Source organism: Oncorhynchus clarkii, chromosome 9 (genome assembly GCF_045791955.1).
Source record: "Oncorhynchus clarkii lewisi isolate Uvic-CL-2024 chromosome 9, UVic_Ocla_1.0, whole genome shotgun sequence".
Classification (NCBI taxonomy): Eukaryota; Metazoa; Chordata; class Actinopteri; order Salmoniformes; family Salmonidae; genus Oncorhynchus; species Oncorhynchus clarkii.
The window spans coordinates 24,691,459-24,719,128 of record NC_092155.1 but is presented as its reverse complement, the minus strand read 5'-3'; the positions used below and the strand labels follow the sequence as shown (position 1 = coordinate 24,719,128).

Here is a 27,670-nt window from a genome sequence, read left to right as displayed (position 1 = left end):
GTCTATGGGAACAGTTAGTTAGAAATTGCGCTAACGCTACTTAGCAACTTCCTTCAAACTGCATGCAGAGAAATAGAAATGGTATGCACAAGTTCATCTGACTCTGGGGAAGTAGGCTAGATAAATCTCAAAGTATCCTTCGTGACCGAGCGTGAATGTTAATGTGCCTGGAGATTCTCATTTTGAATGTATGGATTCCCTTACGTTAGCGCCACGTCATCATCCAGCGTAGCCATCTTTAAAAAATAAATCATATCTGCCGAGGGCTCACCCAGTCAGATAATATGGCGTCACAGAGGAGCATTGTATTTGAAGTGGTATCCTTCAAGGGGCTGGTAGATTAGATTAGTGGTGTTCCAGCCACTCAGACAGCCAGGGAACAGCGTTGGCCTCCCCTCGTTGAATGTGCAGAGGAGAAGAGAATATTTGCGGGAAATGCGTTAAACATTGATACGTCTCTTGCTGAGTATCCACCCCCATTGCCACCTCCCCTAGCTCAATAACGCTGAACGCGTCAGGGTGTCAAGCTGCCGAGGCAAAGCAAGCAGTGCAGTCAGCGAGCACTCCCATGGTGAGTTCATTAACACTTTCCTAATTGGGTTAAAGAAGTCGATGTGAGGTAGCTCTGGAGGAGATGGGCGTTAAAATAGTGCCTCCCCGGAGCGCATCTCAACCTCTCGTCATCCCGCAACTTTGATGTTGACTAATGATCGGGTACGCAGATCTGCAACGTAGTTCTGTCTTTGAGGTAAAGCTGTTTTCATTTATGACAAATGAAAAGCGAAGGGGGCGGGTTCCTTTCCCTCCCAAGTATTTGGGGGAGTTTGTCCCTGCCGCGAACCATTAAAAAACAGACAAACTCAAACTCCCCAAAAAAGAGAGGCAAAACTTATCACAGCTGCCTCGCCCTGATAAGTCCCACCATTTAAGCTGCCCCCTCAGCGGTTCACTTCAAAACGTAAAGATTCGCCCGGGCCTCTGCTAATTAAGTGGACCGAGGCGAGTGCCTAATTGAGTCTGGTTAGGTGCCTGGTGCTTCACCGCATCGCTCCTGGGGTCGCGTGGGCCGGCTGGTGTGCAGGTTCTCACAGTTGGCTGGCCGCCCCGCTGTGCACGCGCTCCATTTCTCTTCGGGCACTGGCACACCAGCTCAATCCCGGCGCCTTGGCAACGGCGTCCACTTTTCATGACAGCTGCTGCATCCAGAGGGTTGATGGTCTATTAATACCCAGGCTAATTTTACCAATCTATTCATTACTCTTTTCCACTCTAACTTGTCAACGTGTTGATTACATGGCCATCGGTGGGATGGATTTGACTTGTGTAGTGAGTGAACACAGCAGGGAAAAATTGGGCTAGGAATGCATTACTGTCTGCAAACAAAGTCCACAAACACACAGAGAGATCCTAGCTGAGGCTCCCTATGTTTTTGTGTTTTACTCAATCGGGGCAAAGCCTTGCCAGTTCTTACCCTGAGTAAAGTAAATGCCACGTAAAGAGTAAACGCTCCAGGTTAAAGGAGAGCATCTGTTCTACTGGGTATTTCTAGGTTGCAGTCAGTGTCACATTGTGGCTTTGGTATGACTATCAAATATGGTTCCCATAATTTCAGAATACATCAAGCCCCTATACCCCTTCCTGCCCCAGACCCCGTCTCCTTCGCACTCCAATAAAACATTTATTTGAATCTGTAAGTGCTAATTGTCACGTGACCCCGAAACAAACTATAGAAGGAGCTGCACAGTTCCCTAGGGCCTGAAGGTGGAGCAACAGCACAGGCTGTGACCGTTTACATGTTGGTGTTCTTGTTTAAAAGGAAGATTGCAGAATTAGGTCTCTTTTAAACATTCTGATTGGCTTCATCCTTCCAACTAAAAGTCCCAATACGACATATCAATTTTAAGCGTTTCGGAAAAGTGATGTCAAGAGGAGAACACACAACAGGAGTGAAGCCACTGTCCACATAAGACGGTAAAGACCCACATCATAGTCGTCATTGTTTTTGAAAAAAAAAATTTTGGCACTCTGAATAAAGCCAACTTATCATCTGACCATATCCTGTGATTTCTTTATTCTATATCAGATAAAAATGTTTTTTTTAATCACTTTTACAGCACACAGGCTTTTAGCATTGCCCCTTTTACAGCCCTATTACCTTCCCACTAACAGCTTTGAAACATCGAAGTATTCAGATCCCTTCACTTTTTCCACATTTTGTTGCGTTACAGCCGTGTTCTAAAATGAATTAAGTAAAACATTATCCTCATCAATCTGCACACCCCATGCTGACAAAGCAAAAACAGGTTTTTAGAAACAGGTTTTTAGAAATGTTTCAAAATTGAGCTCCGGTGCATTTAGTTTCCATTGATGATTCTTGAGATGTTTCTACAACTTGGAGTCCACCTGTGGTAAATTCAATTGATTGGACATGATTTGGAAAGGCACATACCTGTCTATAAAAGGTCCCACAGTTGACTGTGCATGTCAGAGCAAAAACCAAACCATGAGGTTGAAGGAATTGTCCGTAGAGCTCCGAGACAGGATTGTGTCGAGGCCCAGATCTGGGGAAGGCTACCAATTATTATTTTTTTCAGCATTGAAGGTCCCCATGAACACAGTGGCCTCCATCATTCTTAAATGGAAGAAGTTTGGAACCACCAAGACTCTTTGGAACCACTAAACTGGGCAATCGGGGGAGAAGGGCCTTGGTCAGGGAGGTGACTAGGAACCCAATGATCACTCTGACAGAGTTTCTGTGGAGAACCTTCCAGAAGGACAACCATCTTTGAAACACTCCACCAATCAGGCCTTTATTGTAGAGTGGCCAGATGGAAGCCACTCCTCAGTAAAAGGCACATGACAGCCCACTTGGAGTTTGCCAAAAGGCAGCTAAAAGGCAGACTCTCAGACCATGAGAAACCAGATTCTCTAGTCTTTGGCCTGAATGCCAAGCGTCACGTCTGGAGGAAACCTGTCACCGTCCCTACGGTGAAGCATGGTGGTGGCAGCACCATGCTGTGGGGGATGTTTTTCAGCTGCAGGGACTGGGAGACTAATCAGGAATGAGGGAAAGGTGAACGGAGCAAAGTACAGAGAGATCCTTGATGAAAACCTGCTCCAGATCGCTCAGGACCTCAGACTGGGGCCAAGGTTCACCTTCCAACAGGACAACAACCCTAAGCACACAGCCAAGACAACAAAGCAGTGGCTTTGGGACAAGTCTCAATGTCCTTGAGGGGCCCAGCCAGAGCCTGGACTTGAACCCGATCAAACATCTTTAGAGAGACCTAAAAATAGCTTTGCAAGTGAAGCTCCCCATCCAACCTGACAGAGCTTGAGAGAATCTGGAGAGAAGAATGGGAGAAACTCCCCTAATACAGGTGTGCCAAGAAGACTCAAGGCTGTAATCGCTGCCAAAGGTGCTTCAACAAAGTACTGAGTAAAGGGTCTGAATACCTATGTAAATGTGCAATTTTACCAGATTTTTGCTGCTTTGTCATTATGGGGTATTGTGTGTAGATTTGATAAGGGGGGAAAACAATTCATTCCATTTTAGAATAAGGCTGTAACTTAACAAAATGTAGAATAGGTCAAGGTGTCTGAATACTTTACGAATGCACTGTATTAGCAGTTCAACACATCAGCATTTATTGTACTCTTACACAAAGTCAAAATGAACCTTTACCATCATAGACATTGAACATCTATAACCAAACTGTTGTTGGGTGATGGTAGCTATAGCTAGCCACATGCTAACCTGAGTACTAACGTTACTAGCAGTAGTAACAGTAAATCCAGGTGTAATGGCTAACACAAACATCAGCCACCATGATATCCTGCAAGTTACAGTTGAAGTCAGAAGTTTACATACACCATAGCCAAATACATTCTAACTCAGTGTTTCACAATTCCTGACATTTAATCCTAGTAAAAATTCCCTGTCTTAGGTCAGTTAGGATCACCACTTTATTTTAAGAAAGTGAAATGTCAGAATAATAGTAGAGAGACGGATTTATTTAAGCTTTTATTACTTTCATCACATTCCCAGTGGGTCAGAAGTTTACATAGACTCAATTAGTATTTGGTAGCATTGCCTTTAAATTGTTTAACTTGGGTCAAATGTTTTGGGTAGCCTTCCACAAGATTCCCACAATAAGTTGGGTGAATTTGGGCCCATTCCTCCTGACAGAACTGGTGTAACGGAGTCAGGTTTGTAGGCCTCCTTGCTCGCACACACCTTTTCAGTTCTGCCCACAAATGTTCTATAGGAATGAGGTCAGGGCTTTGTGGTGGCCACTCCAATACCTTGACTTTGTTGTCCTTACGCCATTTTGCCACAACTTTGGAAGTATGCTTGGGGTCATTGTCCATTTGGAAGACCCATTTGCGACCAAGCTTTAACTTCCTGACTGATGTTGATGATGTTGCTTCAATATATCCACATAATTTCCTGCCTCATGATGCCATCTATTTTGTGAAGTGCACAAAATAGTTAGTTTGTTTTTTAAATAATCTACTAGCAACATAACATGACAAAACTCTTTGGGCACTTTAGTACCTACTTTCCCCGATTCGCCTCTATCGCTGAAGCCACCAGCAGGCTGTTCCTCTCTTGACGTCAAAGCCGCAATGTGTTGTTGGTATGAGGTTTTAATGCATTTAATTCAAATTGCGAAAATAGAAGTGTATTCATTATTTTGTAAACTTTTGCATGAAGGCTGTTTAGCTGTTGTTAGATTTGTGGAATATATATATATATGGAATATATATACAGTGGGGCAAAAAAAGTATTTAGTCAGCCACCAATTGTGCAAGTTCTCTCACTTAAAAAGATGAGAGGCCTGTAATTTTCATCATAGGTACACTTCAACTATGACAGGCAAAATGAGGGAAAAAAATTCAGAAAATCACATTGTAGGATTTTTAATGAATTTATTTGCAAATTATGGTGGAAAATAAGTATTTGGTCAATAACAAAAGTTTATCTCAGTACTTTGTTATATACCCTTTGTTGGAATGACGGAGGTCAAACGTTTTCTGTAAGTCTTCACAAGGTTTTCACACACTGTTGCTGGTATTTTGGCCCATTCCTCCATGCAGATCTCTAGAGCAGTGATGTTTTGGGGCTGTTGCTGGGCAACACGGACTTTCAACTCCCTCCAACGATTTTCTATGGGGTTGAGATCTGGAGACTGGCTAGGCCACTCCAGGACCTTGAAGTGCTTCTTACGAAGCCACTCCTTCGTTGCCCGGGCGGTGTGTTTGGGATCATTGTCATGCTGAAAGACCCAGCCACGTTTCATCTTCAATGCCCTTGCTGATGGAAGGAGGTTTTCACTCAAAATCTCACGATACATGGCCCCATTCATTCTTTCCTTTACACGGATCAGTCGTCCTGGTCCCTTTGCAGAAAAACAAATCAAAAACTGAAAAATTGGGCGTGCAAAATTATTCAGCCCCTTTACTTTCAGTGCAGCAAACTCTCTCCAGAAGTTCAATGAGGATATCTGAATGATCCAATGTTGACCTAAATGACTAATGAGGATAAATACAATCCACCTGTGTGTAATCAAGTCTCCGTATAAATGCACCTGCACTGTGATAGTCTCAGAGGTCCGTTAAAAGCGCAGAGAGCATCATGAAGAACAAGGAACACACCAGGCAGGTCCGAGATACTGTTGTGAAGAAGTTTAAAGCCGGATTTGGATACAAAAAGATTTCCCAAGCTTTAAACATACCAAGGAGCACTGTGCAAGCGATAATATTGAAATGGAAGGAGTATCAGACCACTGCAAATCAACCAAGACCTTGCCGTCCCTCTAAACTTTCAGCTCATACAAGGAGAAGACTGATCAGAGATGCAGCCAAGAGGCCCATGATCACTCTGGATGAACTGCAGAGATCTACAGCTGAGGTGGGAGACTCTGTCCATAGGACAACAATCAGTCGTATATTGCACAAATCTGGCCTTTATGGAAGAGTGGCAAGAAGAAAGCCATTTCTTAAAGATATCCATAAAAAGTGTTGTTTAAAGTTTGCCACAAGCCACCTGGGAGACACACCAAACATGTGGAAGAAGGTGCTCTGGTCAGATGAAACCAAAATTGAACTTTTTGGCAACAATGCAAAACGTTATGTTTGGCGTAAAAGCAACACAGCTGAACACACCATCCCCACTGTCAAACATGGTGGTGGCAGCATCATGGTTTGGGCCTGCTTTTCTTCAGCAGGGACAGGGAAGATGGTTAAAATTGATGGGAAGATGGATGGAGCCAAATACAGGACCATTCTGGAAGAAAACCTGATGGAGTCTGCAAAAGACCTGAGACTGGGACAGAGATTTGTTCTTCCAACAAGACAATGATCCAAAACATAAAGCAAAATCTACAATGGAATGGTTCAAAAATAAACATATCCAGGTGTTAGAATGGCCAAGTCAAAGTCCAGACCTGAATCCAATCGAGAATCTGTGGAAAGAACTGAAAACTGCTGTTCACAAATGCTCTCCATCCAACCTCACTGAGCTCGAGCCCCTTTTGCAAGGAGGAATGCGAAAAAATGTCAGTCTCTCGATGTGCAAAACTGATAGAGACATACCCCAAGCGACTTACAGCTGTAATCGCAGCAAAAGGTGGCGCTACAAAGTATTAACTTAAGGGGGCTGAATAATTTTGCACGCCCAATTTTTCAGTTTTTGATTTGTTAAAAAAGTTTGAAATATCCAATAAATGTCGTTCCACTTTATGATTGTGTCCCACTTGTTGTTGATTCTTCACAAAAAAATACAGTTTTATATCTTTATGTTTGAAGCCTGAAATGTGGCAAAAGGTCGCAAAGTTCAAGGGGGCCGAAAAATTTCGCAAGGCACTGTACTTATTTTCCACCATAATTTGCAAATAAATTCATTAAAAATCCTACAATGTGATTATCTGGATTTTTTCTCTCTCATTTTGTCTGTCATAGTTGAAGTGTACCTATGATGAAAATTACAGGCCTCTCATCTTTTTAAGTAGGAGAACTTGCACAATTCGTGGCTGACTAAATACTTTTTTGCCCCACTGTATATATATATATCTGGTGCAACCTTTCCTTTAAGTATGAACATGAAAATGCAGTGGCTATCGCTTCAGTACGTTTTCTGGTCTTTTCATAGCTAACATTGTCCAATGTCTGGAGATGGGGGGAAAAAACAAGTGTGGTGTTTAAGTGTAGATATTCCAGGAATCATAGACACCTATCAGGCTATATAGTATTATGTAGGCTGTATATAAGCTTGTCACTTAGGGTTCTCGTGGGCATGGTCGATTGCAAAGTAATAGTCTTAATTATTCATGGGCCGTTTACCGATTTGATATGTTGCATTTGCTAACGTCACATTATGGCAGTCCATACCATGTTGGTTTATTATATTCAGGCTGCCTAGTTCAGTCGGAGTCATAGCCTTTTGTCGTCTGTCATGTTTTCTTATTCCCCTGGTTGTTAAGTTTCTCTGTCTGGGAGCCCACTGGCTCTATAATGTTCAGCTCCACTAAACTGATCTGCCATGATTTGCCGCTGGTTATGCATCAGTGCAGCATTCTCATTTCACATTTCTCCTACAATATTGCGGTATGGAATAATGAACCGTGTGTGTCTGTGTTCTCCTGATTGCGGCATTTGACAACACAGCCATGGGGAGCTCAACCAAGCACGCGGCAGTCCAGGTTTAATTTCCTCAGTCAGATGGAGAGATGGGCAGAACAAATGTTCTCCTTCTAACCCCTCCTCTCCTCTTCAGACCTTTCTCTCCCCATTGTCTCTCAAGGTGCTATTCAAACCAAGCCCCAGGTTACTGTGTGCCCAAATGCTTGCTCCTCGTCAGCCACCCTTCACCTGCCTGCCCATTTTTACTTTTTCCGCTTCATCTTTCAGGAAATCGACGAGGCCTGCAAGCGCATCAAGAGGGACATCGACGACCTGGGACACGACGCGGGGGACATCAAAATCATCCCGTTGTACTCGACGCTGCCGCCCCAGCAGCAGCAAAGGATCTTTGAGCCGCCACCACCCCGCAAGCCCAACGGAGCCATCGGGAGGAAGGTAAACCCCACTCGATTCACTCCTCAGCAGCACAGGGCATCCCAGCAACTCAATATCTCCCTTCCAGAGAGGGAGGGAGTGAAAGTGGGAGAAAGTGAGAGGGCTAAAGGAAGCGATAAATGGAGAGTGGCAGAGAGACGGGGAAGTAGGTGGGTGGATATGGAGAGGGAGGAGTGGGAGGGGGGGTTAGAAAAACTGTTTTCCCGCTTCAGCTTTGGTGCAGGACTGACTCACACAACATATGCTGCTTTTGTCAGCATATGATTCCCTGCTCTAAAATATAACTGGGGTATTACTCACTCCCTCCATGCCTGAGGAAAGCACTGAAGCCACAGTCTTTTAATCTCTTGCACTCCTCTATTGGTTTTGCACAGCCTCTCTCTCAGAGAACAGAGGCCACAATCATCTGGTCTTCTCAGTGCCAGGGAAAGGCTGCATGCATTACCGGAACTTTGCTCATCTACAAAAGAATGTGTGAACATTCCCCTCTTCTTGTTCCCTTGTCCTGAACTGGTCCCACAGAGCAATGTACGGCCCTTCGACTTCATGTTCCATTATTAATACGGGCCGCAAACCTGTCCAGCGTTTTGTTTATGGCTCGGTGTTCAAACGAGCGCACTATAATCACAGCAGTGGAACCACCTGGACGGCCACGCTGTTGGCAAGGAATCTGATGGAATATCAAAACCCTGTCACACCGCCAGTAATTTGCGAACATTTGCCCCAACATCTGACTGGGATTTGATGAATGACTCATTGTGTGCTGCCTACCCAATTGAGGCTGATTTGGCTGTCATTGGAGCCCCGAAAGATTATTGATGACTTATTTGGAATAATGAAGTCACCGCCTGATCATTTTTATATATACAGTGCATTTGGAAAGTATTCAGACCCCTTGACTTTTTCCACATTTTGTTACATTAAAGCCTTGTTCTAAAATTGGTTTAATTGTTTTTTTTCTCCTCTCATCAATCTACACACAATACCCCATATTTATTTTGCAAATGTATTAAAAATAAAAAACTGATATCACATTTGCATTAGTATTCAGACCCTTTACTCAGCACTTTGTTGAAGCACCTTTGGCAGCGATTATAGCCTGGAGTCTTCTTGGGTATGACCATTTAACCAAGGGACCCTTCATCCAACCTGTATTTGGGGAGTTTCTCCCATTCCTCTCTGCAAATCCTCTCAAGCTCTGTCAGATTGGATGGGGAGCATTGCTGCACGGCTATTTTCAGGTTTCTCCAGAGATGTTCGATCGGGTTCAAGTCCGGGCTCTGCCTGGACCACGCAAGGACATTCAGAGACTTGTCCTAAAGCCACTCCTTCGTTTTCTTGGCTGTGTGCTTATGGTCATTGTTCTGTTGAACCTTGGCCCCAGTCTGAGGTCCTGAGCGCTCTGGAGCAGGTTTTCATCAAGGATCTCTCTGTTCTTTGCTACGTTCATCTTTCCCTCAATCCTGACTAGTCTCCCGGTCCCTGCCACTGAAAAACATCCCCACAGCACCATGCTTCACTGTAGGTATGGTGCCAGGTTTCCTCAAGACGTGAGGCTTGGCATTCAGGCCAAAGAGTTCAATCTTGGTTTCATCAGACCAGAGAAACTTGTTTCTCATCGTTTGAGGGTCTTTAGTAGGCTGTCATGTGCCTTTTACTGAGGAGTGGCTTCCATCTCGCCATTCTACCTTAAAGGCCTGATTGGTGGAGTGCTGCAGAGATGGTTGTTCTTCTGGAAGGTTCTCCCATCTCCACAGAGGAACTCGATAGCTCTGTCAGAGTGACTCTTGGGTTCACTTTCCTGACCAAGGCCCTTCTCTCCCGATTGCTCGGTTTGGCCGTGCGGCAAGCTCTAGGAAGTGTCTTGGTGGTTCCAAACTTCTTCCATTTAAGAATGATGGAACCCACTGTGTTCTTGGGGACCTTCAATGCTACAGACATTTTTTGGTAGCCTTCCTCAGATCTGTGCCTCGACACAATCCTGTCTCGGAGCTCTTCGAACAATTCCTTCAACCTCATGGCTTGGTTTTTGCTCTGAAATGCACAGTCAACTGTGGGACCTTATATAGACAGGTGTGCCTTTCCAAGTCATGTCCAATCAATTGAATTTACCACAGGTTGTCTCCAAGTTATAAAAATATCACAAGGATGATCAATGGAAACAGGAAGCACCTGAGCTCAATTTCGAGTCTCAAAGCAAAGGGTCTGAATACTTATGTAAATAAGGTATTTTTGTGTTTTGTTTTTAATACATTTGCAAACATTTCTAAAAACCTGTTTTCACTTTGTCGTTATGGGGTGGTGTGTGTAGATTTCTGAGGGGGAAAAACATATATTTAATCAGTTTTAGAATAAGGCTGTAACGTAACAAAATGTGAAAAAGGTTGAGGGGTCTGAGTACTTTCCGAAGGCAAGTCTAGGAAGGCTGCTGTCATCACGTTCCTTTCTACCGCTGCGGTTTGACCCACAGCATTTTGACAGGCCCCTCTTTTCCTGCTGTTGAAGACGAGTCGGATGAAATGCTTGCTCCGGCCTTCCTCGCTCACCCTCCCGGTGTGACATTATTTTATCTCTCTCCTCCACGTGTGTGTGTTTTGTGTAAAGGAGGCTCAACAGTTTGGCCTAAGCTAGGGCCTGGGATCTTTCCAAAGTTCAAACATCATCCCTGTGTTTGCTTGCGCTGTTCAAAGGGATGTTGACATGAAAGAAGGACACAGGCAGCACAGGGAGTGGTTTGGATGCCTGGTCCCAAGAGACGCCACCTCCACATCTTAGTAGATTGGGACGGGGTGTTTTGGATGGTTGGGAGAATTGGTAAGTGGCTGTAAATTTGCATTCAACAATTCTTTGAACAAAGAACCTCTTCCCAATATGCACTCTCAGCAGTGCCAGACTCCTCCCTGGTGTTTACAGACCGTCTCAACAGCGTGCTACCTTTCAGGTAGTTTTTTCTTCATGTTGTCCCCCATTCCTGGCCTGAAGGGACTGTCACATGGAGGTGAGCTGTTGTCGATGTCTGAACTTACATTGCAAAAGGGGAGAGTGAGGCTAGAATGACCGTGTAGGTCGCAATGATCATTGAACACCATATGACTTGCTTTCACTCAATGTCCAAGTTGATGAATATCATCAATTCTGGTCTCTCACTAAGCTTAATTGGTCAAGGGTCTTGAATGTAGCAGTGGCGGCCAATGGCATTTGTCTTGAATGGACAAAAGCATGCACAGAGTGAGTTTGGCCTTCTGTTGTCAGTCTGACGCCGTCAGTGGCTGAGCCTTAGCTGAGGTGAGATGTCACCCAAGCAAGTCCAAGGAGAGGCAATGAAAGAATTAAGGCTCCCGGCCTCTGCTGTCCCGCATGCTAATGGCTGCATTAAGCACTCCCTCCATTAACATAACTTGCTTGCCCGTCATGTCTCCCCAGAAAAGCCACTGATCTCCCATTTTAGAACATTTTAATGATTTAGTGTTGGAGCTTCAATTCACTGTGATTACTAGCAAAGACTTTAATCCCCCCTCTCCCTTTCAAAGTATCATCATTATGCGCTTTTGACAAATGGGCTCTTGTTTAGCGTTAGGTTTGTTTTCTATCATCCTCACGTGTGTGGATATCCCTTCAATAGTCAGCGACGCACGCCCGCTGGGATCAATTCCAGTAAGTCACTGATGTGGCAGGGCCCAAATTGTTCGAGGCGCCCTCCATTTTTACCAATCAAGGGAAGGTTTTATTTTTCAACAGGCGGTTCCTCCCAGAGGGTTGGAGTGAAAGATGGCCCCTGTTAGCCACAGTGCTCACCCCCTGCAGGTTAATAACCCAGAAATAATGCGCAGAGATGATGCTCTAATGATATTACTGATGAAAAGTCTGGAACGCTCAATACAGCTGACAGACAGACAGGAAGGAGCCGCACTGTGCTTCTCTGTGTAACAGGCCCCAGCCTCCAGACGCATTCTGAATCAATGCAGTCAATGAGAGGCCCTCCTATATGGTTATGAAATGTGAGGAGACAGGCTAGCTACTGTGGCAGCTGCTAAAGCACTGACTTACTCTTCCCTGACGTACAGGTCATTGGCCTAAACTGGTGGGAGGGAGTCATCCCATTGAACCTTTCACAGCTCCCTTTGAACAGGACACGAAGTGCTCCTTGCCACCCGTTCCTTTTGGGGAAATGTTGGCCGACATTGTTGTTTTCCAGAGATGATGGCCCAACCTGCCGGTCCATGCTAGGCTAGCCAACTTTGTTCAAGATTGCTTATCAGCTGGGTCATTGACTCAAAGAAGACGCAATTTCTCCACACCTACGGGTCACTGAATGTGGCTAGGTGTTCTTAATGTCTTGAACTCTTTGCCAAGCAATTGGCTTTGGTTTAATTACAGCTTTGCTCTAGTTGTCAGCATGTCATTTTGTTTCAAAAGGTGGTTGATTCCTCTTAGTTCAAAGAGATCCCCTCAGACGTATTGTGAAGTGATACCTGCCACCGTTGATTCTTGCAATGCACCTCTAGTGTTCAATCCGATCAAGATGTACATCCCTCCCGAGGGGGAGGTGTAAACTAATCGAAGTGACCGTTGGCTTGGCCAGGCTGCCTTCTGACAGGTTTAAAATGGGTCGTCTTTGGCTGCTGCCTCTCTCCTCAGCATGAATAGAAAGCAGAATGCTTCTACTTCTAACGGCAGAATTACACAAGGCCAAGGGCTGGGCCCCCAAAAAATGTCCAAGACATTAATAACTAAACAGTCAGGCATTCTCTGGCTGGAGAGAAATCCTCGCCTTAAAAGGTAGGATTTTGAAAAGCCTTTAAGGCTCACAGCTTTAGACAGCCAAACGAAACGGAGCTACGCAGGATGGGCGGCAAGTGCTCAGAATCTGTTTTGGACCCATATCGATGGATGATAACTCACAGAAGTATTTTTGTACTGGCAAATGTTTGATCAAGAGATGTGAAAGCATTAACGAAATGCATTCATATACAAGCCACATGTACACTAACAAATTAAGTACATGATTGGCAGATTTGTTAGAGGAAAGTGATGCTGTCTTTTTCCTTGGGAGAATGTTTCTCACGCCTGTCATTCGTTGTAAGGAAGTGTCTGTTCAGTGCTTTTGGAGATTTAATGTAAATGGGCAACTTTCATTATTAGCATCTTTCCTGTGCTTGTAGTTGAACTGGTGTTACTTTTCTATATGAAAGAAGTGGCAGTGCACAGAATATGCAATGAAGCAATTTTATTACCACCCCCCCTACATTATGCTGAGACATTGGAGTGGGAGTGGAAGTTCCCAGTACAGCAGGTTTCTGCCTGTCTGACTCCAGTCTCCAGTGCCATGGTGCACAACATAGTTTGAAGGGTTCTGGGGCCAATCAGGCTCTATCGTTACATAACGGGAACACCCCCCCAGCGGCGGTCAAGGCTCGCGTGAGAGCAGCTGCAGATCTGCCTTCCTCCCCTCCTCTCCTGTTTGTGTAAACGCCGACAGAGAGAGACCCATAGGGTGATGTGACTCATTTGATTTCGGTGCTCCGATTCAGCTGTCATTGCTCATAGACAGCCTTGCTATAGGGGATAATTGTAATAGAAAAAGATCTGGGACTGGGAAACGTGCAACTCCACAGCAGCTTCCCCGTTTGCGTTGATACCGCAACCCAAACGGCTTTTCATTTGTTATTTCTCTTCCTTCTCTCCCCTCCCTTACTCAGTATTTGTCTGCACCCTATTACATTTTAGGGAAAATAAATGTTGCAGCCGGGCCCTGATGCTTTGATCAACCGACGCACCCTTCTGACAGCTGAGGAGTGGGCTTTTTTTCCTCCTCGTCTCCCCTCTGCTTCTTCTAAGTATTACTATGTGTTACCTCGGAGGAATTTCTCCTAAAGAAACCTAGCTGTAATATTTCTAACATTTTACTTGGAAATGGGGAATCATAGGAAAAGAAAACCCCCTCCTTGGCTTTGAAGCAGTTGAAAACAAATCTCTGTTCTCATCACCTGCTCTAGTTTAGAGCCTCATTTTGCCGTGACTCATTTTTTGTGACTCTAAACATAATTGCCGCAATCCTCCAAGCTTATTAATTTTAATGCAACTTCGCTTCTATTTCGAGGTGGGTTTTGAGCACATCTCTGATTGCCGGAGTGAGTGATTTTAATTTGGTGGGCGCTCTCTTGCTGCCACATGACGCCTGCACCTTGGGGCGCATGAAACATCCGCGTGTTGCTTTGTTTGTTGAAGGCGACAGGCTCCATTACTCAGAAAGCAAGTCAGAATTTGATTTCCTTTCATTTTTTCACCGCAACTTTCATTTTAATCTAAAACAAATTCCTCCAGTCTTGTCAGACTATAATCTCGGAGGATGAACGTCAACGTACACAGTGATTCTGAAAGAACTGCATTTTAAATGCAGGCCACCCGCTGGAAAAGGAACTATTACATCAATTATTTGTTGTAATTTTGAAGACCTGTGGGAGGGGCTTTTTGTAAGAGAGAAGATGACATCTCGTGGAGACTGGTAGCGTGCTGCGAGCTGACAGCGGCACCCCCTCCAAAAAGAGCAGTGGTAATACATGTGGAAGGGACACTCAGCGGCGAGGCAGCCCGCTGCAGTTTGCAGACGCCTCATTCGACTTGATTGCAACAACTGTTGCAGTACTCCCCTGTTGGGTCCTATTAGACAGTGTGTCTGCGATGGGCCATGGAAGTGTCTGCAGAACTTAATTCATTCAGATGTTGATGCGTGCTCGCTGTAGAAGTGTAGTGACTTGAGTTTTGAGCAGTGTCTCCACTAAAGGGGGATTTGTATGGGGCCACAAATTAACTATTGGTCATTTTTCCCTTTATTAAAACATTTGCTCTGTCTCGCTCTCATACTAAGATATTTTGACCTCCCCCAATGGCAGTAAGTTTTGACCTATGACCTAATCATTTCCCTCACATATTCAACAGCTTATGACTAGACTCTGTGTCAAAATTGAGAATTCATGAATATGTGAATGACTGAATTATTAACCTATCAAATGACCAAATACCGGAATGAGTGAGTGAGTGATTGAATGGTGCCATTCCATTACAGGGCCTCGACCCATGTTACTCTCCCTTTCCCACAACTCCTCCCTAACGACTGACTCTAAACCCAGCTGTACTAATTTCCGCAGGTCGTGGTTTCGACAAACATCGCTGAGACATCCCTGACCATTGACGGTGTGGTGTTTGTAATTGATCCCGGATTTGCCAAGCAAAAGGTTTGCCGCTGTCCTTCCTCCCCTGCGTCACCCCCATCCACCCCTCCTTAGCCTAATCTTCTCCGATCATCTGCCTCTGTTGCCTGAAAATCCCCAGATAAACAGAGCAGCGCTGCACCTGACAGCAGCAGAGATGGAAAAGCCTGTTATTTATTCCTCTGACATTTCTCTAGCCCAGAGCCAAGTCATACACGTGGCTCAATCAGAGATGATATATTTTCCCGGTTGGATTGTGTGTGTGCATGTGTGTTTGTGCTTATGTGTGTATGTGATTTGGGAATATGTGTGTTAGTGTCTCTTGTGTATGTGTGAAACTCAATTTCCCCCTGTAACCTGCATATAAATGCTGGTCTATTTCTCAACCATGATGCCCCCTATGCCTCATCCCTTTTGTAAATTATTGTGTACCTGTGTTTGTGAAAAGAGTGATTTGAATCCTCTCAATACCTCACCTGTCCCCCTTGCTGTTCCTTCCAGGTGTATAACCCTCGTATCAGAGTGGAGTCCCTCCTGGTGACGGCCATCAGCAAAGCCTCGGCCCAGCAGAGGGCGGGGCGCGCCGGGAGGACACGCCCAGGGAAGTGCTTCCGCCTCTACACAGAGAAGGCCTACAAGACCGAGATGCAGGTTAGTAGTGGTACTGCTATAAGAATTATATTAGTCCCAGATGAATTGTCTATAACCAATTTGATTATTTGAAGCTGCTTAGGAATGCTAATGTCCCCAGGTCGAGATATCTACATCTTACATTATTTCCAGAGAGTGTACAGAGCATCGTCGTTCATTGCTTACTTGTATCCGTGATTCTTATAAGTGCAGTGCACTTGTACCTCTAGACTATACAGAGAAAAGGCATATGAGGCTTAATTATACCTGTACACTGAAAATAAACATCTCCATTTCCCAGCTATCCAGTATTTCCACTTAGAACACAAGTCTCCTATTCCTTATTCAGCCCTTTTCACTCTGACAGCTGGATTCCCCACCAATCACCCACAGCCCTTTTTAATAACCTGCGCCAGTGACACGGATCCCCCCCCCCCCCCCGTGACAAATGAACACGTAAAAGACCCAGTCCTCCACTTTAACAGGGTAATTCTTTCACGTCACACCGACTGGCAGAGGGCATTTTAAAACAAGTTAAATAGCCCTTCAAGCGGCCCTAGACTTCTATTTTCTGTTCACTTTGACGTACGAGTGCGTGTAACGAGATAATCAGCACCCTTACTAATTTGTTTTGATTTGAAACCGTCTCCTCCGGTTTCCCTTTCTTCTGTCACAGGACAACACGTATCCAGAGATTTTGAGGTCCAACCTGGGTTCGGTCGTGCTGCAGCTCAAGAAGCTAGGTATCGACGACTTGGTCCATTTCGACTTCATGGACCCACCAGGTAATAACTCTTTTATTGCATTTTGACAAAAGGGATAGAACTTTTTGTTGTGTTAATATCTTGTTTTTGTGTTACTAGGGGACCTATTCAGTCAATCTCAGTCAAGGCTAAATTCATTTCTTTCTGCACAGCGTGTGTACACAGTGTGATTGTATATGCTGCCGAGTTTTTCTTTGTTTCACAGTGTAAATCACATAGCCAAACATGACTTTTTTTTTTTACTTAAAAGAGATTAATGTTCTTGACTTATCCTGGAAACCCAGTTAAGGAGATTGATTGAATAGGGCCTCAAGTTGTAAAGTTTGGGTTTTGATAGATAACACCATGGTGAATTTATGTCTCATTTCAATCACAGAATCATCTGTTAAGGGCTAATGAATAGACATGGACGGGTACATCTCAGGTCCACAAAAACATTTTTGTTGAACTGAAAATGTTTGATGTATGACACCCAATCTGGGTCAGCTATGAGCTTAGAAAAATGAAAAAGAGAAAATGTGTAGTGTTTGTAGAGTCTAAAATAATTGTTCTGTCTTGGAAGTTGAGCATAATGACCACATTGGACCTTGTGGTTCTTTGCTCCTTTGCCGGAATAGGTAGTTAAACTGCACTGTCAAAACAAGTCTGTTCCTATCCGCTGTGGGTGGACATGGTGTAGTGACTAGGGAGGAGTAGTTTGGCTGGTCAGTCGATGTGTGTTTGGGCTGTCGCTTCTCCAGGCACCCCCTATTCTCCCTGTTCATCTGCACTGGGCTGGAGCCTGGCCAAAACGCACAAGAGGTGCCTTGTCTCGTCCCAATGTCACTTCTCTTCCCAGCAGCTCCGGAGCCAACACACCATGCGTGTGTTCTTATGTTCTTACTCTCCCCAAGGAGAACTGCTCCCCCCCCCCCCCCGGACTCTCTGTCCATAGCCTCAACCCCAGACCCCCCCACCACCTTAATACAGTTTTCATCTCACCTCCGAGATTAAACCCATCTCTCCCCATCCACGGCGCCAAACACCATTTTGAGAATGAAATTGGTTACATCAATAGCCCCGGTATCACCTTGGCTATTGCCTTCTCTTTATATTCCGCCAGTGAAACGTGACTGACCTATTCCCCCAACCTCCGCCACCCACCCCCTTCAGTTCTCTCCCACAACTATACGTCTCCTAGCACTTAAGGGTTAGCCCCCCGCCTGGTCCACTCAAGCCTTGTCCATTTAGTCTAACTGGGAATGAGGGGAAGGAATGATTACCTTATTCATCCACTTAGAAAAAAAGGCTGTCCCTGGAAGTTCTACACGCTGTCAGTGGAGGCACTGGGTCCGTCTAACTAGCTGCTTAGCGCCCCGGGAACACAAGCTGATTGGACTAGAAAGATGAATAGCCGGAGTATGCTGTGCCCTCGCTCCAACGTACTTCAAAGCTTCTCCTCCAAGAAAAGTCTTTGTATCTTGCCGGCGCACAGGTCAATTTGACATGCGGTGCAGAAGAACCACTCCCAGGATGGCTATGCCAGAGTTTTGGGTTCAGCCAAGTGGATCTCTGGAACTGGTTAAAGAGAGCAATGGATGTGGGTCTCCAGGTAGAGGAGCATGATTAGAACATGTTTTGCTCCTTAGCCCAGCATTTCCCAAACTAGGCGTCGCCTGATTTTGAAAAATGGGGTCGTGAGAGAAACTCTGAAATACTGGCCCAACGCTCTAAACGCTAGGCCAGAGCGCTAGTCCCAATTTGTAATAGACTGGCATAGCCCCAATTAAAAAAGTAAATATTGGGCTGCAAAAAAAATGGGATCACAAATGGGGTTGCGGACCAAAAAAGGTTTGGGAACCCCTGCCTTAGCCTGTAGCCATTTGGATTGTCCACACACCGTCATCTGACTGATGAGGCCAGACAACCCAATGAATAAAATGTCAGCTCCTCAAAGGGCTTGAGAGATGGAATGCTTCCTTGAGACGATTGAAAACCTCTGCTGCTATAATGGTGGGGGGATGAGTCCCATCAGCCATTTGTTTTAATTTATCATCAATTTGGGCACATTAAAAGGATTTAATCACGACTTGGGTTTGTGCTGCTGTCATTAAGGCAAGTGGGGACACTGTCATTGAGCTGCTGCTCTCTTCTGTGGCTGTATGCAATGAAAAGGTGCAGGCAGGGTGACACCTTGGAGTGAGCAAGGATTGGAGAGGTCCATATATTTTAAGGTTAACCCAGGCATGGAAGCCATTGGCCATTGGCTTTTAGTTTGTGTGCCATTTGAGTTAGGCCTGAATCTTAATGGAGAACCTTGGTTTCCACCCTGTAACCAGGGAGCACACGAGCGGCCAGTCTATTTCTCTGTCAACCTGCCTCGCTCCACGCTCAATAAGCACAGTGGCAGTGGCGTGAAGCGGCTCACCAAATCACATAAAGTCCCAGAGAAATCAGTAGCGATTTACAGGAAGGACCAGCCTTAGGTGGGATTCATTTGCCTCTTGACATTTGCAGAGTAGTACATTTCAAAGCCAATGTGAGTTTAATGTACCTTTTAGCCTTTAGTCCAATTGATTTGGCCCTTGGTTAATATATTGGATTCTCATGTATTGAGGTGGTCAATAGTTTATTTCTGATGAGGTGCATCATGTATAGATTGCATTTCCACACTTGTGCATCATGTTACAGATACTGCAAAATCAGATTTTCCTCCAAAAGGAGTGCGTCTGCCACAAGCCATTGATAAAGTAATGTGGCTAGATCTCACTTTTCTATAACAAAAGTAGGTTTGATGCCCTGAATCGATTTGTTCGTCATAAGAAAATACCTGCTTGTATTTTGAAAAAGGCTTTTTTTGATTCCTTATTTGAGATAAATTAAAATGAACAACATGGCCCTCAGCTGAAGCCGAAGCTAATTTTCAGTTGACATGCAACTGGTCATTAGGCTTCAGTTTTCCCGAGCCGAAGGTCAATAATTGCATCTTGGGGAAAATCTTTTAACCAAACGTGGGAGCCCTGTTTTGATGCATTAAGTGAAGGGTTCCCCTGTAATTGCATTAGAGTTGTTTTGAATCAGCGGAGCTGAAGATGAAAAATGAGTCTCCCCTCCACCATTAAAGTTTCCGTTCGGGGTAACCGGCCATCACATATAGAGGTGCTTGTTTTAATCTCCCCTTGTGTTCTTTCCATCTTCCTCGGCGGTTTATTTTTTTCACTTTCCTCCTATGCCATCCCTTGCGCTTCCTGTGCTTCTCTTCAATTTCTTATTTAAACCTTTCTTTATTTAAACCTTATTTATCCAGGTTACTCTCATTTGATATAAAATCAAATTTTTGTGTGAAAAGACCTGGTCCAAGATGGCAGCGGTTGACAATAGTACAAATATTTTCTTACCCTCGTCTCCCTCTAGCACCGGAAACCCTGATGCGGGCCCTGGAGCTGCTCAACTACGTGGCGGCGCTCAACGATGACGGCGACTTGACAGAGCTAGGCTCCATGATGGCCGAGTTCCCCCTAGACCCGCAGCTAGCCAAGATGGTGATTGCCTCCTGCGAGTTCAACTGCTCCAATGAGATCCTGTCCATCACAGCCATGCTGTCAGGTAATACTCAGGGAGAAAAGTGTGGTATGCCCATCACAAGCCACCGTCATTATTGTGCACACTAATTTTCCTGTGAAAGTTGTATGTTCTTGACAAATTTGCCCTTCATCCTCCACAAAATATGGATTCAGTGCCCTGCATCTGCAATTTTTTTTTTTTTAGTTGTCCAGACGATGATCCCTTCACCCTTGACCCCTTTCTTGTTTAGCCTATTTCACCAGACAGGTTTTGGAGATAATTAGATGATATGTTTAAAGTCATGAACTTGCCTAGTTAAGTAAAATAAAAAAGTCATGAACTTCTCCTGAAACTCAAGACTTTTATGTGATTGTGTCTGCAGACACAACATGAAGACCCTACTCTATCTAGCCTTTGATATGCAGTTGTTGACATTAGATTTGTTTGTTTGGTGTCTAGAGCTGGTCCAAGCATTTCACACCTGGTTCGTTAGAAAAACATATTTGTCCGGGAAAGAACATAAAACCATGCCTCTCTGTCATTGTAGCAATGACATCACTCTAGTACTGATGGAGTTCTAAAAAGAGCTGTGTATAGGGGGTTTAATCTGAACTCCATCTCTGCAACTGTGAATTTCAATAACGATGTTGATGAATGTGATTTGACTTGCGGCTGATAGCAAATTTAATCTCTAATGGGCCTTAACTTTGCACACGACCCCATTGAACACAGTGAGGAAGAAAGAGTAGAGCAGAAGGAGTTGGTGGTGTCAGTCAGTTAATATTTGTCAGGCAGGAAAAATGCGTGTCTACAGTAAATTAATGAGTTTATAGTCTGAGCAGCACCAATGTGCTGCGGCAGTAATTGCACTTTAGGCTTGCCAAAGCAGAGTGCTGCTCATTGAGATGAATCCGATGCTTTTGAACAGAGGGAAAGGGAATTTAACTAGCTGTTTGGACAGGCTGCACATCTATAACTGGTGTGTCAAGGAACCCGGTTTTCTGCTGAGTTCATTACCGAGTCAGCAGTGGATACTAGGCCTCGCATCGCCCAGGCAACCAAGTGTAGGGGTTCGAATCGATAAACACTCAGCTTTCACCCGTTAAGCCCACGATGGAGCATGTTTTAACGTTAGGCTGCTCACAACAAGTTTTGGGAAGGCGGGAGGTGTTTGATGCAGCCTTTTGATGTACAAGGGCTTTTCCGCGTGGATGCAAGACCATGGGTTTCCCTCTAAAGTGCTCAGGCAAAGATTGAGTGGTTAAGAGGACACTTTCTTTGGTGTCCCTCTGCACCACCGCTTAAAGAGCTTATGAGTCAGATGCAGGCTAGCCTCATAAATGCCCTTTAGCCAAACAGTTTGAGTAAAGATAATGTTTTGGGGGTTGGAGCCCCTTTCTATGCCCGTCTCATACCCTGGCTGAGGTTAGGTCTTACAGTATGCAGCTCGTAAAACATCTAACCTCAATCCTGCGCAAAGCAGGAGAAAGCCAACCCTCCTTTGCCTTCTCCCAGCCCCCTTCACCCCCTTCTTCCGACACGCACCTGTGGCAATGCTCTGTGCCCCGTGAAGTGCTCTCTCTGGCCTCTCTGACCCGAGGCCTTGTTCTTCTCTGTGGGAATTGCTTAACTCATCCCTATGGGCGGCTGTGTTGGGGCCCATACCAACCTTGTTTAGTCCCACAGTGCTTCGTACGACCCACGGAGGCTAGGAAGGCGGCCGACGAGTCCAAGATGCGTTTCGCCCACATTGACGGAGACCACCTGACCCTCCTCAATGTCTACCACGCCTTCAAACAGAGTACGTGTCCCACAGAATGTCCATTGAGCATGCTTTATTAGAATTCAGGACTAGGCTTAATCTGTGTCCGGTAAGTCAACCTTAATGTCACCTAACATACAGTGCCTTTTTATCAACGATCTACACAAAATACTCTGCAATGTCAAAGTGGAAGAAAAATTCAAACTTTTGTAAAACATTTGTGAAAGATAAAACACTATCTTGATTCCATAAGTATTCAACCCCCTGAGTCTGAACATGTTAGAATCACATTTGGCAGCAATTACAGCTGTGACTCTTTCTGGGTAAGTCTTAAGAGCTTTGCACACCTGGATTGTACAACATTTGCACATTATTCTTAAAAAAAATATTCAAGCTCTTGCCAAGTTGGTAGGTAATCATTGCTTGCCAGAGATTGTCAAGACAATTTTAAGTCAAAACTGTAACTAGGAACATTAAATGTTGTCTTGGTAAGTAGGTCCCGTGTATATTTGGCCTTGTGTGCTAAGGTATTGTCCTGCTAAAAGGTGGATTTGTCTCTCAATGTCTGTTGGAAAGCAGACTGAAACAGGTTTTCCTGTAGAATTTTGCCTCTGCTTAGCTCTATTCCATTTATTTTTATCATAAACTCCCTAGTCCTTTCAGATGACAAGCATACCCATAACATAATGCAGCCTTCACCATGCTTGAAAATATGAAGTGCTACTCATGTGTTGTGTTGGATATGCCCCAATCATAACGCTTTGTATTCAGGACAAAAAGTTAATTTCTTTGTCAAATGTTTTGTAGTTTTACTTTAGTTTAAAATTCGGGCTTTAACACAACAAAATATGGAAAAATTTAAGGGGTGTGAATACTTTCTGAAAGCACTGTAAATCTATATCTCACCTCTCACAGACCATGAGTCGACACAGTGGTGCTACGACAACTTTGTGAACTACAGGTCGCTGATGTCGGCTGACAACGTGCGCCAGCAGCTGTCCCGGATCATGGACCGCTTCAGCCTGCCCCGCCGCAGCACAGAGTTCACCAGCAGAGACTACTACATCAACATTCGCAGAGCGCTGGTCACAGGATTCTTCATGCAGGTCAGTGCTCACTGGCCAAACAGAGAAAGGAAGGACCCAGAGGGTCTGTCTCAGAATGTGTTGTCATGCTCTATGGCGCCATATTGTCCCCCAACAACACAGCACTTGGCTTTGACCTTTGGGTAGTTGGCTAGTCCCTTGTACATGTTCCAAAAATGTCACAGGCCAGAGTAGAGTATGTGGGTTAGTTAGTTAACCCTAGTCAATGTTTTGAAATTGGAAAATAGCACTGTACCACTGACTTATGGTTAGATAACCCGTCTTCAATATAAGCTTGTTAGCTTGTCAAACTAATGCCATCCCTTAAAGTAGCAATCAACAGTTGAAACAATAACAAAGCGTACTCCACGCCTCTGTTTCAGTAAAAAGCTGAGAGATGGGGCTGGAGAAATGTAACCGCTCTCAAATTCATACACAGAGCTATGGATGCAAGGACTGATCTAAAAATGATAGTTTTAACCATGTTTTGAGGCTATAGTTTTACATTTACTTTAACAAACATTGGCATAAAACAAGCGTATATTTTGGGTTCTGATGGGGTACGACAGTTGAACTAAACTCACGAGACAAAAGTTAAATTCTTTGTAGCAACTGCAGATTGCCCCTTTAAGATTGAAGTAAGATGCAGCGCTGCTTTTGTGCTTCACCTTGGTGGTGTTTTCTCGATACTCACCATGTCTGTTTAGTTAACAGGTGTTTACACTGTTGCTTAAAACACAACACGTCAAGATGCTTATTGTAATGGATCGCCTCCCCTAAGTGTGCGCACACAGGCACTACCAGTTAAACACATAATAAGAATTCAAGGCAATTTGCTGCCTGCTAAGGGAAAATAAATGACATTTTGTTGAAAGTCCATTTCTGGGGGAACCTGAAAACAAGGGACCTGACAAGTTGAATTACGCCGTTAATATAACAATATTTGTCAACATTAACCTTTTATCGCAAAGACACATTTGTAGCTCATATTGCAGTTCAGAGGCGTTTGAGCGCACATCTTTGTTTGGAGAGGTCTTTATTGAGACTGATTGATTGGCCTCGTTAATCACAGCAGCCATCGTCTGCATATTGAAGTACCCCGAACGGAAACCAAATTATGCTGAAGTTAAAACGCCTAAGCCCAGAGCTGCCTCTTCTTCCCTTTTCTGTGTAATTGATTGTGCTCATTGTACTTTAAGATGTACACTACATTCCAAGGGGTCAGTCTAGTTCATACCTGAATAGGCTGATTCGGCTGCAGGGATTATAGATGGTAAAAAAAACTATGTTAAATCGCCTCAGGATTTAAAAAAAAACACGAGTGCCTGATCAGTAAACCTTTGATACTGTGTTTCTGTGCGTGTATGGTAGGAATGTAACGTTTGATATGCATTGGTCCCTGGTTCAAATGTTTAAGATTTGAGTGCATCGGTCTGTGGGACCTCAAACCAATCCAAATGTTGCATGCATCGGTCAGAAAATAGATTCAAACGTTATGAATCGCCGGTTCACTAAAACGTTTTGCTCATATTACTTTTTTCTACCTTCTGAAAATACCTACTCTTTTGTGACAACTGATACGTCCTCTTCTTCAGTGTCAAACTAAGCATGTAACTGTGTTGAACGTCATTGATCTACAAGTCATTTTTCATGCTGAAACACCCCAGGCTGCTTCGTGCGCAGACCAACAAGATGTAGGCGGACTATTCCTGATCTTACACATTTGCGCGGCACCTTCAGCATTCAAATGCTTGTAAACTGGCTTGCACAATATTAGGCTTTATTAGTTGAGTGAAAACCAATGTAATTTGATAGGTTATTGTGCAGTTGAAAAATGTGTTTTACCGGAATAAAAGTAAGCTACCGGAGACAACTTTCATCTGGCTATAGCCTATACCTGCTGATCGGGGCTTATATTGGATTTTTTTTAACGATTGTTCAGGTTCCCCATCAGCAATAGTTTTGGTTGTTTTGCTTTAAATAATCTGTGTATATGGTCAGTTTTAGATATACAGGGTCAAGTTGATAATTACATAACGACCAAAACCATTCGTTTTGAGACGGGGTGAAATCCAAAGTTGTGCTATTTATTCATTGCCATAGCTAATTATTTGATACATTACTAGCTAGAACATGTTTAATTCAGATCAAAAGAGAAAATCATACATTGCCCCCCAATCTGACAGTGGCTCAGGTGACTACATACACCATAGACATATATTGTACATAATTTAGACACACAAGTCAGCTCAGCAGATTTGAATGGAAAATGGATGTGTTTATGCAACAGATGTTAGAGCATCGAACCGTATCCCACCGAACCGCATCGATTCATTCCTCTAATCAAACCGAAACGCGCCAAATAATTTCAAACTAAAACGTATTGTTTCTGTATCGTATCGGAGCCCATGTATCTAGATACACATCGAATCGTCTTGAAAGAGAAAGATGCATATCCCTCGTGTATGGACTTTAAATTAGTTGATACTGTATGCATTAGTGATATTTTGTTAATAAATGTCAATGGAAGACCTCTTGAAATGTAGTTAGTCTTGTGTGAACAAGTGCCCAGTGCAGCTACTATCTAGCCTACTGTCTCTGTATGTGATTGACAGGTAGCCCATTTGGAGCGTACAGGCCACTACCTGACTGTGAAGGACAACCAGGTGGTCCAGCTGCACCCCTCCACTGTGCTGGACCACAAGCCGGAGTGGGTGATGTACAATGAGTTTGTGCTGACCACCAAAAACTACATCCGCACCTGCACCGACATCAAACCAGAGTGGTAAGCTCACTGCCTGCCTAGCCCCAGGTCCATCTTGTCTAGTGCGTGTGCTCCTGACTATAGTCGGTCCTCTCCTAGATTCTTCTAGGCGTCTGTGAATGTGCTTGCCTGCAGTCAAACTCGCCTGCTCCTAGATCCATATTCCAGAGAGCGAGACTACAGCTTCTAGTGTTCATGTTTCCTTCTAGACTGGTGAGAATGTGAGTTGCGTGTGTAAAAAAAGCAGTCAGCCTGCTCCTTATGTGTTTGTGGGACTGTGCGCGTTGTAGGTTTACATGTCTGCACCAATCTCTCTCTCTCTCTCTCTCTCTCTCTCTCTCTCTCTCTCTCTCTCTCACTCACCTACTCACTCACTCACTCACTCACTCACTCACTCACTTACTCACTCACTCACTCACAGACACATTTCATGACTGTTTATTTGTGTCCTTTCCCAGGCTGGTGAAAATCGCCCCGCAGTACTATGAGATGGGAAACTTCCCCAACTGTGAAGCCAAGAGACAGTTGGAGCGCATCATAGCTAAACTCTCAACCAAAGAATACTCTCAGTACTAACACAAGTGTGTATGACAACAATACCACCAGCACTAAGGGAATCTGAACTCTTTATCTGAGCACTCTTCATTTTCTTCAAAAGCCTTTTCTTCTCATTGGTTCATAATGTATTATTTTCATACTTTTTGTTTGGGTCTTCCTTATTTTGACCACCTGTAGTCATTTGTGATTAACAGGTGGTTGGCACTGCGGCCGATCCGGGTAGGAGTTAGCGGTCAACACAGTTACTGCCATTGACCATGGTAAAGCATGACCATTTATGTAGATGTTGACATTCCTTTTTAGAAAGTGTGAACTCTTACTGAAATGTACTTAGGTAGAGACATTCCATGCTAATTCATTGAACCAACTTTGACTTAAATTTAAGGAAAATACCAGCGTGGACGGTTTAGCACCCACCGTCTTGCTTGTATAGCTACCAGACTTTGGTGTTATGTTAAGGGGAGGGGCTCAATAGGTTGAAATGTGATTGTCTTGTGTTTCATATATTGTTTTTGAGGTTGGAATAATACTGTGAAAATGATAATGCCCTTTTAGTGTAAGAGCTGTTTGAAAAGAGCCTGACATTTCAGCCTGTTTTGATGGGATGGACTTTTGTAAATTAGTTGATAGACCAATAAGAAAGAGTTCCAAACCTCTGTCAATAACAGCTAGTTTTCCGTTTTCCCCTCACCACTCAGACCACTTCCAGACAGTCCAAGCTAAGTTCTTGCTTGAGAAATTGCTTTCTTTTTGACCATTTTAATTGAAAACTATCACAGTAAGGTACTTATTTAACAAGAAAGGTTTGATATTGATATAAAAACAGATGCATAGGGCCTTTAATGTATGTTAATGGACACAGGGGAGATCCCCTTGTGTGAACAAATGTGAGATTATAGTGGTGTGCAGACTGGGAAATCACCTGGTCATCCATTTTAAATAACATGAATAAACTGTAATAATTTGTAATGAAGGTCTTGGCATTTTTTTTGGCTTTTCAAGCTTGGCCTTGGAAGTCAATTAGTTATTTTTTGTGCATATAGATATGTACTCTGCATACTGAACAAAAATATAAATGCAATATGCAACAATTTCAAAGAGTTCATATAAGGAAAGCAGTCAATTTAAATAAATAAATTAGGTCCTAATCTATGGATTTCACATGACTGGGAATACAGATATGCATCTGTTGGTCACAGATACTTTTGTATATATAGTGTATGTGAACATACCTTCAAATGAGTGGATTTGGTTATTTCAGCCACGCCCATAGC

At 44.0% G+C, this 27,670-nt stretch overlaps 1 protein-coding gene across 1 annotated transcript in view; it reads left to right on the top strand.

Moving 5' to 3' along the window:
- Positions 1–27,365, top strand: part of LOC139416106 (ATP-dependent RNA helicase DHX15-like) — a 34,568-nt gene extending 7,203 nt beyond the window's left edge. The window contains exons 6-14 of the mRNA XM_071164398.1: positions 7,912–8,079; positions 15,228–15,314; positions 15,792–15,941; positions 16,597–16,705; positions 20,078–20,269; positions 21,906–22,028; positions 22,905–23,095; positions 25,690–25,859; positions 26,297–27,365. Coding sequence (XP_071020499.1) covers positions 7,912–8,079; positions 15,228–15,314; positions 15,792–15,941; positions 16,597–16,705; positions 20,078–20,269; positions 21,906–22,028; positions 22,905–23,095; positions 25,690–25,859; positions 26,297–26,414 — 1,308 coding nt within the window. The 3' untranslated portion in view covers positions 26,415–27,365. The remainder of the gene's footprint in view (positions 1–7,911; positions 8,080–15,227; positions 15,315–15,791; positions 15,942–16,596; positions 16,706–20,077; positions 20,270–21,905; positions 22,029–22,904; positions 23,096–25,689; positions 25,860–26,296) is intronic.
- Positions 27,366–27,670: the final 305 nt, after the last annotated feature.